Source organism: Desmodus rotundus, chromosome 3 (genome assembly GCF_022682495.2).
Source record: "Desmodus rotundus isolate HL8 chromosome 3, HLdesRot8A.1, whole genome shotgun sequence".
In the NCBI taxonomy this organism is placed as follows: Eukaryota; Metazoa; Chordata; class Mammalia; order Chiroptera; family Phyllostomidae; genus Desmodus; species Desmodus rotundus.
In genome coordinates, this window is record NC_071389.1 from 161072627 (window position 1) to 161090147 (window position 17521).

General features: G+C 35.4%; 1 protein-coding gene across 4 annotated transcripts in view; it reads right to left on the reverse strand.

Moving 5' to 3' along the window:
* Positions 1–2486: 2486 nt before the first annotated feature.
* LRRK2 (leucine rich repeat kinase 2) overlaps positions 2487–17521 on the reverse strand; it is a 166863-nt gene continuing 151828 nt past the window's right edge. For all 4 annotated transcript variants that reach the window (XM_071221057.1, XM_053921621.1, XM_024575582.4 and 1 more), the window contains 7 exons: positions 14509–14702; positions 13229–13301; positions 12273–12457; positions 8886–9038; positions 6889–7097; positions 4942–5013; positions 2487–4344 (listed from right to left, as the gene is read on the reverse strand). In XM_071221057.1, the coding sequence (XP_071077158.1) occupies positions 4223–4344; positions 4942–5013; positions 6889–7097; positions 8886–9038; positions 12273–12457; positions 13229–13301; positions 14509–14702 (1008 nt within the window). In that variant the 3' untranslated portion in view covers positions 2487–4222. The remainder of the gene's footprint in view (positions 4345–4941; positions 5014–6888; positions 7098–8885; positions 9039–12272; positions 12458–13228; positions 13302–14508; positions 14703–17521) is intronic.

The following is a 17521-nucleotide window of genomic DNA, read 5'->3' on the forward strand; positions in this document are numbered from 1 at the left end:
AAAATCTACAAATCTTTGCCCTCTGCCTAGTTAATTCTTCCTGGTATGTGACTTGCCTGGGAATTAACTGCATAATTTAATAGGCGTGATCTCATTTTATCCTCATCCCTGGAGAGGGTGGAGACACGACTCTTGCATTTTATAGATCGGGAAACTGGTTCTCTGGCTGTGTGGGCAACTTGTTCCAGGTCACTAGCCTAGAAAATGCTGGGTCTGAAAAACAGGCCAAAGTCTGGCTAGCTCCAAATGTGGAGTTCTTCTGGTTTTTTTGTAGTATTTTCCATTTTTTAATTCACCCTTTATTTTTAAAGTTACTCTTAAGGTAAGTTTTATGAATTGAATAATAATGGCCGCATTGATGAAATAAATGCAGAACCTCCAAATGTGACTTTATTAAAGAATATTTTTCATTTGAATGTACAAGTTATTTTCAGATTTTTAGGCATACTTTCTTTTTCTTAATTTGCAGTGTCCCATCAAAGAAATCCACATCCTGAAGCATATTAAGAAATTTATACTCTTCCCAGAAACATTTACTTAAAACAAAATAACTGTTGTAGTTGATCTGTCGTTAGCGAAGATCTTCTGATTCAATCTTTTAACAAAGAGGTACATATCTGGTGATGGGCAGCAGAAATCTAAGTACACTATGAATAGAAATGCTTCTTTTGCCTGCAAGTCCTATCTGGAATTGCCTAATTACCCTGCCATATGCCTCATCTGCACGGTACCATGTTAATATAACAGGAAAACAAAACACTGACAATGTTAGAGGACCAGTTTGCAAAACACTTCCTCCACAGGGCTTCCGCTATGGTAAATTACCTTTCCACTGGAGACACTAGATGCGCCTCCTCTAGAGATGGGATGTTGTCACAAATTCCAATATTTGATGTTTTAAAAAGCTCATACTCCCAAGGTAAGTGCATATGTGACTCTTCTGCCTCAAACGCTTAAGTCACCTCTGAATGGCTCTGCTGTGTGTGTATGTGATCCTCCCAGATTCTCTACTCTCCCGCCAGTAGCTGCATTGCCTACCTTCTGTAATACTCCTGACACACTATCACACTAGTTTGTACTTTCAGAAGTAAATGAGGATAGTAACACCATCCCCGGGGGGTTCAGGTGAGTAAATGTGGTGAAGCTCAGCACAGAGTGATAGACAGTAGGTACTCTATGTTAGTTTTCCAAGGTCCTGGTGGCCATGGGACAACAGATTCTCACAGAGGCCAAGCAGCAGCCCCCATGACCAGATGCTGACACTCCTTCCCTCACCCTAGCCCGTGTCTTAGGCTGAGACTCCCCCAAGGGCAGGGGGAGGACAGTGCAGAACGGGGAGGACAGTGCTCACCATTCACACTGTGCTCACAGGGCAGGCCTTGAGCCTGGTGCTTCCTGCTTCCTGCTTGAAAGCCAAGGTACCAGGAACCCTCTGAATGCCTGTAAGAGTCAGAAATAGTCAAGTGTTTATGTACTTATAAGCAGCCAGGTTCTGAATTATTATTGGAAACCATGGCACGCAGACTGGGAAACTAAGCAAAATAGAGAATGAGGATTAGTTTCTCCTGAGCTGTTATGGTTTAAGATTTTACTGTATTGCTGATGAGTCTCTGACAAGAGTTTCATTTTCCAGGTTCTGTGTTAAGCTGCCTACAGCGATGGCTTTCATCAAGCTGAGAACTCCCAAGGGTTTCCGACTTTATCTCTTCTCACTGTCGGAACATTTGTATGTTCACAATCTTTTCTGCTGCTTCTGCTGTATTTCATCAATATCCATCTTACTGTGTTGATAAAAAGATATGTTGCATTTTAGCTAGAATGTTTCACATGTAATCAATAGCACTAGCCAGAATTAGATCGAGAAGGGCTCCCCTTTTTTTTCAAATGCAAAACTTCCCTGTAAGAATATTTTCTGTTAAAATAAATGTTTATACTCATATTTTTGATAATGACTAAGAGCGTATTTGAAGGCTCTAATCAGGATAATTTTTAAATTACTGTATCTATTTTTCTATAAATTGGTTGTTATAAAGTCTTACTTTGTGTTTCAGTGTTTAAGAGTAAACAATATTTTTAAGAAATATTTTATGAGAACTTACGTAGAATATATCCCACCCATTGTGTTTTACCCTGGGTTCCTGAAAACTAGTTGTGTTATAAAAACTTGAATAAAACCTCACTAGAAAACTTTAGTTAACACTTCCTAAGCAGGGGTGCCCAACCTGCAGCCCAGGGCGGCTGTGAGTGCGGCCCCACACAAAATCATAAATTAACTTAAAACATTGTAAGATTTTTTTTTGTGATCACATGCTGTAAGGTATTTAATGTGCAGACCAAGACAATTCTTCCAGTGTGGCCTACAGACGCCAGAGATTGGACGCCCCTGCCAGAGTAATGTCCCATACACAGATCAATGCAAAGTTTCATGTGACATAGGTTACAGATTTGTATGTGAAAAAAATAAAACACTGTCATAAATGTTTAAAATTCACAAACATGCTTTAAAAATGTTTATTATTCCATTTAAATACAATGTTCATTTACATATTTTTCCATAATTGTCTTTTGTAAAAAAAAATTGCACGTAAATGCAAAGTGACAATGAGAAATTATCACAGGAACAAACAGCTCCATCATTTCTGACTTTTTAAAACTACACAACAAATTAAAACATAGGTCTCTTTGAAAAGTAAAGAATCTTTCAGGTTAAGAATTTGATTACCTTTCACTGGATAAAAAAAGCACAAATTGGTAATTACAAAATAGTCACAAGAAAGTAAGTGAAGCATAGGAAATGTAGTCAATAATATAGGAAATAGTCAATAGTATCACAGCAACTACGGATGGGGCCAGGTGGGGTACTGGCAATATCAGGGGGAACACTTTGTAAAGTATATGACTGTCTAGCCACTAAGCTGTACATCTGAAACCAATACAAAATAAAATATAAATAATTTAATTACCTTTAATATAAGCAAATCTGAAGTCTTCATATAATAAAATACCAGTCAGTTCTGAACATATTAGACTAGTAATATAATCATAGGGAGTGTTTGAAATGATAAATATCAGCCAGGCCCAGTGGAATTACCTTAAAGCAGAAATGACAAATAGTTGCCTAGATATTTGTCCCTGATACTCCTACCACAGCAAGATATTTAAACAATTTAGGTATAATTAGAAGACTAGGTTAGGAAGGATCCATCATAGCTCAAGTTTCTTTCTTCTTCAGTAAACTAAGGAGTGTTTTGGCCCCATGATCTGGGTAGAAGTCTACAATTCTGAAAACAGGGTTTCTACCTGACTGATGTAGGATTTACAAGGTCAAAAATTTAGAGAAAAGATGAGTAGAAACACATTAGAGCACAGAAGCTTAGAAACAGGAACAAGCAGCCAGTGGTCTGGCTTAGCACTGAGAATCCCAATAAAAACATGAAAACTATCCCTTGCAGGACTGCACATTGCATTTACAATGATTATCAGACTCCAGGGTACCCCTATTCCAAGATAGAGTTGCAAAATAAGAAAAGACAGGGCGGCTGTGTCTTTCCTGGACGGGAGGGCTTTGACAGTATATGACGTTCTCTCGTCAGCACGGTTGGCTGTTTCACGGCATTTCCATTTAGATGGAGAAAGGTGGTGAGATGCATCGTTTGCATCAGCAACACATCGGACACCCGTCACAACAAAGGGTTTTATTAGCGTAAATTCATTGAATATTTACAAGCATTTTTGAAAACTGCATTTAAAAGCAATCTACGAAGGAATATATTATATGGGAAACTGTTCTAATATTTTTCATGTACTTTGCAGAAAATCTGGAAAGTAATCAAGCAAGAGACTTGTTCTAAACACAGAATGTAAAATAAAGTTTACCTTCATTATGGATTACAAAACAAAAATTCATACACTGTAAATTTTAGTATGAATACTGCAATCAAGTAGTCTTTAGATTTCATTACCTAAGCCACAAAATTAATTAGGATATATAGGAAATATAATGCTACATTTTAAATAGTTCTTTAAAATATACTTTCAATGGTAAGTAACAATTTATACAATATTTATATTTAAAATAAAACATATAAATATTCCTTCTATACACATGAGCTTTTTCAGAGAGTGGTGGTACCCTTTTCATATGTAAACATTTTTTAAAGAAGTATTTACTGGAGGAGAAAATAGTTTTCTCAACCAAAGACAAAGATTTGTGATATCCCTCTTATTCAACAGATATTCTTCTCATTTTTTCAGCTAATTCTTTTCTCACTTCAATATGTTTTTCTAAATTTTGCACTTCATGTGGAAGATTCATGTCCCAAATTGACAAGAAAGACTGTAATTCTAGAAAAATAAAAAAATAAAATCACGTCTCAAAGATCTGCCATAAGGTATTTTTATTTTATTTTAATTTTATGAATTTATATTTAGTTACCTTGGACAAATATGTAAATATAAATATACAACAAATAATGTAGTAAATTATTGCCTTTCATAAGAAATTACATTTAGAAAATATTTTTTTAAAAGTGTAAAACAACTACTAAATTTCAAAAATGAGTATGGGCCTTTAATAACCTAACATTTCACTTTCTGAAAGAAATAAAACCTTTTCAAACACTGTTCAAAATTGGGCATTATATGGATAGGTAAGATGCAAGAAAAAAATATCCACATTTAGTTTAAACTTAGACTAGTTCTTATTTTATAATGTTTGATAGCTCTACTTTGTCAGAAGACAATACTTAACACTCATAAATGCCTGAAACTTAATTCTGAAGGTTTATGTCTAAATTATTTGCACTATAAAGAAGCTACCAGTTAAGTGTTTAAAGTTAACAGCATATGTAATAGTTACTATAAACATATAAAACACATAATATGTTGTAATCATCCATATCATTGCACTGTGTTTGGGATGTGGTACCCAGTAAGCATTACCTTTCTGGTGTGGTGCACCTTCAGTACTTTTCCGGGAATACCCCAAAACCAACATGGCATTTTTAAGGCTTCCTTTACAAGAAAAAACAAGTTTTCTGTTAAAACAATATAGTAAGTTGGACTTAAAAAAGTACGCTTCACATTTTGAGACACAAAAACCTTGGAATTTAATTAATGCTTTATATTTTCAGAGACACCAAATTATAATGAACAAAAAACTCTCCAAGAAGACCAGAAATTTTTTAAAGTGAGAAAATTTGTGATCTACTCCTTGCTGTGATTCTTATTAATTATGTGAACCTGAAAAAATAGCTTAACCTTTCTGCTAAATGGGTTTAATATTTATCCATTACCCCTGCACCCAAAGTTATAATATTATATGAGAGTATGTGTGTGAAAGTACTTTGAATATTATAAGGCACTGGTCAAATGAGAAGCATCTGGATGGATAAACTGATGCTCTGCCACACAACCATACTGTCTTCTCGAGTCATTCCTATTCAACAAGTATCCATATCAAGGTCCTCTATATACTAGGCCTAGGGTAGGCCCTGGGAATAGAAGGGTGAAAAAACCTATGCAAATTCAATCCACGTGGACTTTATGTTCTAATGAGATTAGTTACTAATGAGTAACTGAGTTAGCTAAGCAGAAGACAAACAGCACATGAACCCTGAGGCGGGACGAAGCATGGTGTTTAGAAGGCGCTGAACACGACTAGACAGAAAGCGCTGGGAGTAATGTGGCAAATGATGGAGGCTAGGGAGGTGGGTGAAGCCAGGTCATGCTCCATCTTATAAATTATGTTTACATTTATCTTTATTTTAAAAAATCAATTAAACCTATTAAATCTCACTATAATGCCAGTAATGAACAACCTCGTGGTTCCCAAAGTACACACAAATTAAATTAGAGAATATAACAACCTTGGTAGAGTACGAGGAGAGAGACAAGTCACTACAGACCACCTACTCTGCTTATGTGGACATGCATCCTGATACTTACCAATCAATACCAGCTCCTAATTCTAACTCTTTCCGGGCAACTGATACCCGTGTACGAAAAATAGGGGAGGGTGGAGAGAAACACTTGCCCCTTGTTAATATATTCTTGTAAAAGAATTTACTACTTTCTTCACCCTATCAAACATTTTATTACTTGTTAAAGCTACATAAATTACACTTTTGCAGAACTTAACCCCATAATGTTAATTCTGTGATCAACTTTGTATGTATACTAATACTATTATTTTAAAACAAATAACTAGTCAAAAGTTGACAATGAAATGTGATTATCTATGTAGAAAATACATATCATGTACCTTCATGATTTCATCATATTTAAATAGATAAGCAGGAGCAAGGAAAGATAAACACTGGAGTAAAACATCATGGTTTGTCAGTGTCTGTGGATTGTGGATTTCAGCATATCTTGTTCCAAGAATATTAATTTGTTTATAGAATGAAAAACCAAATAGCATTCTTTAACAAAGTTGGGAAGCATAAGCTATATTTAAAATAAGGATTTGCTTTAATTTCTTTGGTCAAAGAGTAAAAAATACACAACATTATATATTTTCCATTTTTACCTTAGGTATGAAGAAAAAAGAAATAAAACCCTCATTTGGGTGCTCTTGCAATAATTTGCACCTCTTATGGGACAGACAAGATTTACTCTCTCCATTTTCTTGCTCTTTTTAAAAAAATTATTTTATTGCTGTTCAATTGCAGTTGTCTGCATTTACACCCCACCACTCCCCACCCAGCCCATCTCTCCATTCTTTTTGATGACCCTGCTCAAAATTTATCCCAGTCCTATACTTCATTATGTGAACTTCTAAGACATTTCAAATGACATTAGAAAGTGAGGAGAAGACTTAAATCAAAATCACATTTACATATTTTGTCATCTCAGAGAACAAGAAAAATCTCGCGGGAAGAAACTTACCTAGCTGCGCTGTCATCATGACTCTGACGGAATCATAAAAGCTGTGGATCGTGCGTATCAGTCGGCGAGTTGAAAGATCCAGGAGTAACACCGAGCCTCCTCCCGTTCCGATCCAGAGAGCCGTGTTCTTCTGGAGGCAGAGAGTCTTCACTCTCCCAGAATAATACAAATTGTGTTTTGATTCTTTGTTTGCTTTTACCATGTCCTCCCTAAAACCATAAAGAAAGCATGCATTAATGATTTTTTCAACAATTAAGTGATAAAACAGATGTGTGCCTATATATATATGCATATACATATATAATATTTAATTTTTTTAATCTTCTTATCCTCACACCAGAATATGCTCTTTTTTTTTTGAGAGGGACAGGGGAAGGGAGGGAAAGAAAAAGAGAGGGGGAGAGAAACATGGATGTAAGAGAGAAACATTGATTGCTTGTCCAACCTGACTAGGGACAGAACTTAGAATGTAGGTGTATGCCCTGACCAGGAATCAAACATATATTTATACATTTATATAATATAAATGTATAATTATGAAATTATACAATATAAATTTGTATTTATATATTATATTTATAAATATTTATATATAATATATAATGTATATATTAAATACACGTATACATATATTTATACATACTTATATATAAATATTTTAAGTTATGAATACATGCAAGTAGACATTATAAATCATTAAAATTGTACAAAACTAATTTTGCTTTATACAGAATGCCAAAGGGCCACATTTCTCTACTTGAAGCATAAATTATCAAACATAACACACTAGCCCTTTAACTTCAAGAGAACCAAAATAAATAAAATGAATACAATAGTTAAAAACAAAAGTCCAGTAAAAAAAGAATAAATTTTCCCCAAATGAAGGAAAAACATTAGTTTCCAAAGTTTTCCATGAAGTATAAAAACTTCAAAGGAGAATAAAATTATAATTTATATGCAAAAAATATCAATACAAACCACTAATATTTTCCCTGAGCTAACAAACATGTCATCACAAAAATGAGGTATCAGAAACAAAAGAATCTGAGTAATTTCAGAACATCAGGAAGTAAGAGTCCCTTTAGCAGGAAGAACTGTCAGCCCTTCGGTGCATAAATGTCCTCACCGTGCAGAGAAAACTGTATGAAGATTCTAGGAAAGTAAACTTTGAATCTCCTTTTATGTACATATCATGTAATCTAACTGTTCTCCAGAGTACAGGCAATGTACACAGTAAAAGCGAAAGAAAACAACAAACGGCTGGCCAACAAGGTCGGCAAGGGCCCTGTGTCTTAGCAGCAGCAGCCCACAAAGCGCATGCTTCATGTCAAGTCAGAGATGCGCTCTGATGCCCTGCTCTGTCAGGCTAAGGCCTGGGCTCTCGGGCTGCAGTGTGCTCCTCCCCCTTAGTGAGTGCATTGGTTTGTGCGGGAAATTTCTCCCCAACATTTTTATATTGTTTTGTGACCTTTTACCGTTAGAACACAGTATTTTGGGATCCACAGTCTAACGATTAATTAGTGATACTAATACTCTAACACTACTAGATGTACAGCCAGCAATGAATACAGTATGGTCATTATTAAAAATGTACTGTTTTTTTCATTATTACATTCTTTGAGAATATTCAAAGAGAATATTCTTTGTAATACCTTGAAGAAGTCATAAATATTTTGTTCTTTTTTTTCCCCCAAAATGCAATTTACTGGATACCAAGAGATGGTGCTGAAAAGCAAGACCAATTTTATTTCTGGGTTTTTGTTTTTTTCTGTTCACTTTCTATTTAGAGGTAAAAAGGAAGAAAAATAAGTCATGTTAGCCCCATCTGTGAAATTTGAGTATAAAGACAGCTCTTACAGACATAAAATAAAGAACCTATGACAGCGGACCTGGAGTCTCCAATAATACACTGTACACTTAAAATTTTAAGACAGTAGATCTTGTGTTGTGTACTTCCCACAATAAAATAAACTTTAGGAAAAAAACAATGAATTTACTTTAAAAAGTGCACACAGTCTATTAGTTCACACAGTTTGTCAGTTTTCTTATCCCACACTTCCACAAGCGGGCTATTTTTCTTCGCGATGTACACGGCTGTGTCTACCACCACTGCTATGATGTTGGAATCACTGAAAGCTGCGGACGAAAACCTAGGAGGGAGAAAGAATGTCACTACCATCCTCCTACATGCAGTGCGACCCCGTATTAGTTTTTAATGCATGGAACAGATTAACACCATTTTGAGAAAGAGGCTAGAGTGTTGGCAATTAGTTCATGTTCTTCTCTAAACAAAACTGAATATGTAACTTACTTTGGTATTTCACTTACTCTTGGTTATGTTACAGTGTTTACTTGATAATAAATGATCATGATTAATGTTTACTTCTGGTTTAAATTTTAATTTCAGTTTTATCTCACTCTTTATAGAATTTTATACTACCCACATATGCAAAACATCTTCATTTCCAAAAGAAATATCATCATGTCTGTAACCTTACGATGGTGTCACAAGATACTTATTGTCAAGAATATTTGGGAAGTTGTTAGCTATCTGTACCTAGAGTTATAAAGCTTAAGATGTTAAAATAAATTTTAGTGGTCTCAAATATTTATCTTTTCATCAACAAACTGGTCAAGTTCTGAGGAAAGAAAAAAATCCACATATTCCACCCCCACCTTGAAAATAAAGGAAAATAACAAGCATTTTTAAACTAGGACATCTGGCATTTTACATATTTTGCAAACAGATTGGCTACCATAGGCCCCATGTGTATCGGCGAACTGCTAGTTAGTCTTTCAGGCTTAACTTGAATGTCAGCTCCTGTGAAATTCTTCCCTGACCTGTCAAAACAGACTGATCATTCCCTTTCCCTGACTGGTGTAGCTATATTATTACAGATCTCATTAAATATAACATTGTATTGATTAGCGTGTTCCTGACACTAAATTTTATATGTAACTACTGAAGTACAAGGACATGTCTTTTCTGTATACCTACAACCCAGTCGAATCCTCACAGATAAGCACTTATCTTGTACATATATAATGTAGGTGGGTGTGTGAGTATGTACCTAGAAACTGTCTGTTTAACAGAGCAGGGGGTTTGTTCAGTGGATGGACAGAAACGTGCATGGAATGGATGGACAGTGAACTAACGGAAGAATGAACAACTAGAAAAAAGTAACAGTGGTTAAAATTGCAATTCATGTACATAGAGAACATGAAAATATCACAGGGTGAAACAATCTGTAGTATGTCCCAGGGTAGAAGATTTTTTCTCCATCTTTTCTGTTCTGGCAGGAGACATGGAGAGAGGATGTCCTGCCAGAGCTGCTACACTTTAAGTGATTCCTTCCAGGTTGTTTTCTATATTTAACAGAAAATGGCTCAAAGTAGTAGAAATATTGCCCAGAGTTTTAGACTTCATAAAATATTTTTATGTGTTATCTCATTTTGTCTTCAATAAAAATCTCATATTATGAATCTCAATGTGTGTAATTACAGAAAGTTTGCGAAGACTCAATAACCTGCTCAAGGTCACATGACTTAAAAGAGGAAATTATATAACAGCAAAAGTTCATCCAAATATTTGCCACCTGCTAGGAAACAAATCTGTGAACAAGACAGAAGCAAGAATCCTCATCCGCAAGCCCTTGTAGTAAGTACGGAGCCGTGCGATCTGAAACCCGACCACACTTTAGAATCACCTGAGAAGTTGGGGAGAAAAAACTGAAGCTTGGGCCCCTCTCGGGATTAATTCATGTGACTTAATTGGTTTGAAGAAAATTTTAGGCATGAGATCATTTTCAGCTACCTAGTTGTTTCTATCTACAGCCAATGAGAAAGCCAGTAGGTCTAACTTTAAGAAAACAATTTGGAAAATACATTTATCAAAATACACGATAGCAATTGTGAAGGGAAATAATAGATGCGATGGAAGGACAAATCCAAGGCACCTAATCTGCATAAGTGGGCTAGAGACAGTCGCTCAGAGGAAGGGACAATTGGACAGTAACAGGCAGGAGGCGAAGTAGTCACCCAGGCAGAGAGAAGACCTCGTGCAAACACTGAGGGTAAAAGAGAGCAGTTGTCTTCAAGAACTGAGACACAATCAGTTAAGCTAAAGCACATTGGGCAAGGAGGCCACACAATGTAAACTGACAGATGCACGCAAGCGCTAAATCATAAAAGACCCAGTAGAGCATTTTAAAGAATTTGAACTTCATGTAAAGGACAATGGGATGCCACTGAAGCATTTAAGCAGGAAAGTGACATCAGATTGATTTGCATTTTAAAAGTGTCCCTCCCTCTGCAATGTTGAGACGTGGTTAGAAAGATGCTATTGTTTGCAGGGCAATCAGTGGTAGCTGCCTTCCAGCCCTTGGTGGCTGCAGTGGGAACAGTGAGGAGTACAAGGATTTGAGAGTCTATTAGGAGGACACTTTAGTGGATAAAGAGACTAAAGGACAAAGGGGTTAAGGGGTTATTCTCAAGCTTCCATCTTGAGAAACTAGATGGATATTGAGAAATTAGGATATTCCTTGATTTGTAACTCAAGGCTAATCATAATATTTAGGTAACACTGATTGAGAGGTTACCAAGTGTTGGGTATTACATTAAACTTCTTATATTAATTTTCCTGTTCAGTCTGCCAAACATGCCTTTGACATAGCATATATTACAGTCCTCAGATAAGAGAGGACTGGAGATTTGAGAACTTCTTGCCCAGGTTCACATAACCCATACATGGGCAAGTCAATATTTGAACTATGATTTATGCTCTTATCTACCACTCTTCATTGCTCCTTACTGAGAAATGATATAAATAAGAACCAGCTGCAATGATTTGGTTAAACTACAGCTTTTAAATTGAAACAGTTTGGGACAGAGTTTACATGTTATGTTATTCTTGCTTGTTACTGGAATAACAAATTTTGCTGCAGAAGACACATTTGTGTAACTATCAAATCCATAGAGGACTTTATTCCTGAGTGCCTATGTTTCCTACAATCAATACGTAGCAGGCATTGTCCAAAATACGTATGTAAAATCCACAGATGAAAATATTATCTTTCAAATTCCATACTTGGTTTGATACAGGGCTAACAAAATTGTTAAAAATTTGGATTGATAAACATACCTAAGATCACCATAGATTTGTCCTATTTTATCCCAAGTATGATTAGGATGGGTGATTTTATAATGCCCCTCTGCTCTCTGGATTTTCTAAGTTTCCTATAATAAATGTTTAATTTAGAATAGAAAAATAAATTATGTATTTTAAAAGATTCTCACTTGGTATTATGAACAGCATTATTGACATGATTATAAAGAATAAACACAAATAAAATGGTAAAGTAACTGTATACACAGGAATAACTTACAACTGATTTGTCCTGGTCTCAATGAGTTTCTGAATGCAGAAATCATCAGAAAGCGAGAAAAGCTTTGTGCCACATCCTCCCCACATAATGTTTCTTTCACTTGAATTCACTGATTCACTCAGACACATGAGTGGAGTGCTAACATTCCCTATAGTGAGTATCTTCAAAGGAGCAGCTCCTTTACACTTTGCCAAAAAAGAGAAAACACATTCAGTTAATTGAGTATCTGCAAAATGAAACGCTGTAAAATTTAAGCTTTCTAAAAACTACTTGCCCATCACATATAGTTAGAGATATTAAAATAAAAATTCCAGATACATTTTTTTCAAAGGATTTATGAAAACAGGATTCAATTCAAACAGTGTTCAAAACGTTATCCTATAACCAATCTCTTCACTTCGCCATGCAAAAATTACACAGGAAATAACCTATATATTTTACTCTATTTCTCTCTCTCTCATTAGATAATCAGCTTCTTGGTAACAAGGGAGTATGAATGGGTAGGATGCTGAATCCACAAATGAGTAGATGGAGAGAGGAATAGTGCTTTAATAATACATGAGAATCTAGAGAACAGGAAGTTGAATGATGTCTTGAAAGCTAAAGAAAAACTTGGTGGCAAACCAATTTAAAACTTAAGTTTCCTTTGTTTTTCCACAATATGCTTATAAGCAATTATTGGCTTTGCTTATATAAAAACAGAATTATTTAGATATTCCTAAGAGTATAAGTCAGATTTCATTTATCATTTCATTCTTAGTTCATTCATGCAAAACATACATTCAATCAGCAAGAGGATCTATAGTGTATAACACTCTATGAAGCAATAAAAAGACGAAAAGCAGAGTTTATGACCCATGCTGTCAGGAAGCTTATAACCACTAAGAAAGGGGCAGGGGATGAGCATGCAGAAAACAAAGACTTAAATATTGATGTAGAATGCATTCAACATTTACCTTAACAGTTTTATCTTCAAAAATTGCTAAGTTGCCATCAGCAGTTCCCACCAAAAGAAAATTCTTTTGCTTGCTAAAACGAAAAATGTCAACATTGTAACAAAGAGAATGTGTATCTTGACCAACGTGGCCTTCACATCTCAGCTTGGCTAAATCTTTAGACAGGCCTCTGATCCTTTTCTTACACAATTTACTTTAGAAAATTTAAAATTTTAGGTAAACTCTTTCTCAGCCCATTTGAAATGTAAATCTTCTAGCCTCTTGCCATTGTTGTAGACTAACTATGTCTTTCTCAAGAATCTGAGAGCCCTCCTCAGAAATGTAATCAGCAAAGAAGGCCACATTTCCCAGTCTCTGTGGGAGGGTAGGAGCCTAGGCAATAAGCACCAGTTTGCAAACACAGATGGTCTAATCACACTAACAACTTCCCCTCACCCACTAAGCATTCTAGTACTTTTCCACAACTCATTCCAGTGCTTAAAAACTCTCCTGCCTTTTTTCAGCAGAGTCAATTCTTTCTCCCCTATTGCAATAGTCTTGAATAAAGTCATCTTTGCCTATTTGACGCCCTCTCATGAAACTTTTCTTTGACAATATCTAAACAATTTCAACTTCAAACTTTCAAATGTGGTTTAAATTTCAACTGCCAAAAATTTGTGTTTCACATTTTTCCAATATTTCTTTTTCCTGTATTGACTTAGAAGAGTTTTGGGGGGTGCAATCATCTTAATGGCTCCTGGAAATCATCCTACCCCAAATATTAGAACAACCAACCTGTTACTAACACCTCAAAATTATACCATTTAGATCATTTCCTTTGAGATAAGATCCCTACAACTCTTAATGATTATATATTTTCACCTATTAAAAATTTATGAATTGATTTATTGGACTTTTGTTCCAATTTGGTAGTTAGCTAACTGATAATGTTTTAGACTGGCACATAACTATTGGTATCTACGTATTCAAAGAAAGAATGAAAGGGAAGTCATCTTTGAAGAGGTCCTGCAAAGGTGAGTAGATGTGAGGACTGGTAGAGAAATAGAGCCACAGCTGAGGTGCAAGGCTGCTGGGCCTAAAGAAATGAAGGACCTATTTTATAAATGCCCCAGTTTGATCTGTGTACAGAAAAATAAATATCTTTGTGGCTTCCTACAATTCCCGTTAACAATCAAAAAATCTTAAAAATGAGCAGCCATTATGATGTTATAACTATTTGCACAAAATTAAGTCATCCAAAGATTTATAATTTACCCTAATGGTCAAATTCACTACTATACCTCAGCTTGGAAAAGGAACTGCAATACAAGCAAGTAATGGAATCAGTCATCCTTTCAAGGGTGTGCCTCTCACTTCCATCTTCAGTGTTAATGACGAGCAGCACACCGGACTGTGTCCCAGACACAATCCAGCTCTCCTTTTCAACAGGTAGATGCACCAAGGCAAGGCACAGTATTCTACTATCAGTAACTTCCTGTGAAGAAGAGAAAACACACCTAAATAAAGTGTTTCTAGCTTAAGTGACTAGAGTTATATAAAATCAAAGTATTCTCTTATCCACCTACTTAACTCTTTTATCACTTTGATTTCAAAAAACAATAAATATTTTATTTAATTTTCAACAATAAATTAGTTAACTGGCAAATGTTTTGCCTATCTAGAATGCATCTGAAACTAAATGTAAAAATTAAAAGTTAAAAATCCAGCACCCATTTATGATAAAAAAAAAATAATAACTCACAGCAAAGTGGGAATAGACGGAACATACCTCCAAGTCATTTGACAAACCCACAGCCCCCATCGTACTCAATGGGCAGAACTACAAGTGTTTCCCTTAAGATTGGGAGCAGACAGGATGTCTGCTTTCGCCACTCTATTCAAAATAGTCCTGAAAGTCCCAGCCACAGCAATCAGATAAGAAGAATAAATAAAAGGCATCCAAATTGAAAAGAAAGAAGTAAAAGTATCAATATTTGCAAATGACATGATACTGTATATAGAGAACTGTAAAGATTCCACCAAAAAACTACTAGAACTGAAAAATGAATTCAGTAAAGTATCAGGAAACAAAATAAATATCCAGAAATCCATTGCATTTCCATACATAAATAATGAACTACAGAAAAGGAAACTACGAAAACAATCCCATTTATAATTACATAAAAATAATACCTTGGAATAAATTTAGCCAAGGATGTAAGAGACATATACTCAGAAAATTATGACACTGAAGAAGGAAATTGAAGAACATACAAAAAAGTGGAAGCATATACCATGTTCATGGATAGGAAAAATTAACAACATTAAAATATCCATACTGGCCAAAGCAATCTATAGATTCAACACAATTCCTATCAAGATACCAATGGTTTATTTCCCAGAACTAGAACAAATATTCCAAAAATTTATATGGAACCATGAAGACTGCAAAGAGCCATAGTAATCTTGAGAAAGAGGAACAAAGTTGGAGGAATCGTGCTACCTGATATCAAACTATACTACAAAGCCATAGTAATCAAAACTGTGTATACTACAAAACATAGTAAGCAAGCAAGGCACTGGCATAAAACCTGACATAGATCAATGGAACAGAATAGAGAACCCAGAAATAAAACCACATCTTTATGGTAAATTAATATTTGACAAAGAAGGCAAAAGCATACAATGAGGTAAAGATAGTCTATTCAATAAATGGTGTTGAGAAAATCGGACAGATAGGTGCAAAATATGAAACTAGACCACCTTCTTATACCACACACAAGAATAAACTCAAAATGGATTAAAGACTTAAATGTAAGACTCAAAACCACAAAAATCCTAGAACAAAACATATGCAGTAAAATCTCAGACATTTCTCATAGCGACATTTTTTCTGATATATCTCCTCAAGAAAAACAAAAGAAAAATAAACAAAGGGGACTACATCAAACTAAAAGGGTTTTGCATAGCAAAGAAAACCATCAACAAAATGAAAAGATAACCCACTGAGTGGGAGAACATACTTGGCAATAATACATCTGATAAGGGGTTAATATCCAAAATTCATAAAGAACTTATACAACTCAATACCAAAATTTAAAAATGGATACAGGGCCTGAATAGACACTTCTCCAAAGAGGACATATTAATAGCAATAGACATATGAAAAGATGCTCAATATCACTAATCATCAGAGATGCAAGTTAAAACCATCACGAGGTATCCCCACACATCAGTCAGAATGGCCATCATCAATAAATCAACAAACAACACGTGTTGGTGCAGATGTGGAGATAAGGGAACCCTCATGCACTGTTGGTGGGAATGCAAATTGATGTAACAACTCTGGAAAGCAGCATGGAGTTACCTCAAAAAATCAAAAATGGAACTGCTTTATGACCCAGTGATTCCACTTCCAGGAATATATCTGAAGAAATGCAAAACACTAGTTTGACAGAATATACCATGTTTTTCGGACCATAAGACACACCTAGGTTTTAGAGAAAAATAGGAAAAAAAAATTGAAGCAAAAAATGTGGTAAAATATTTAATAACATAATATTTCACCAATGTAAATGCAAGCTACATTCGGGCTATAAGACACAACTCCATTCTCCTCCCAAATTTGCGGGCGGGGGGCGGGGGAAGTACGTCTTATAATCCGAAAAACACGGTATGTGCCCCTACGTTTACTGCAGGACTACTTACAATAGCCGAAGTGCGGAAGCAGCCCAAGCGGCCATCAGTAGATGAGTGGATAAAAACCTGTGGTACATTTACACAATGGAATACTACTCAGCCATAAAAAAGAATGAAATCTTACCCTTTGTGACAACATGGATAGAACTGGAAAGCATCATGCCAAGTGAAATAAGCCAGTCAGAGAAAGGCAAAAACAGTATGATTCCCCTCATGTGGAACCTAATGAACAAAATAAACTAACAAACAAAACAGAAACAAACTCATAAAGAACAGACTGACAGCTCTCAGAGGGGCCAGGGTGGTGTGGGACTTGGTCAAAAAGATGAAGGGATTAAACAAAAAAAAAACCATAGACACAGAAAATGGCATTGTGATTACCAGAGGGGAGAGGGATGGGGAAGGTAGAAGAGGTAAAGTGGGGATAAATGGGGATGGAAGAAGACATGACTTGGGGTGGCGAACACACAATACACTATACAGATGATGCATTATAGAATCATACACCTGAAATCTATACAATTTTATTTACCAATGTTGCTCCAAGAAATTCAATTAGAAATTCAAAGTTATTTCTAATTATCACTTCACACTCTATCAAAGTAATATGAGAGG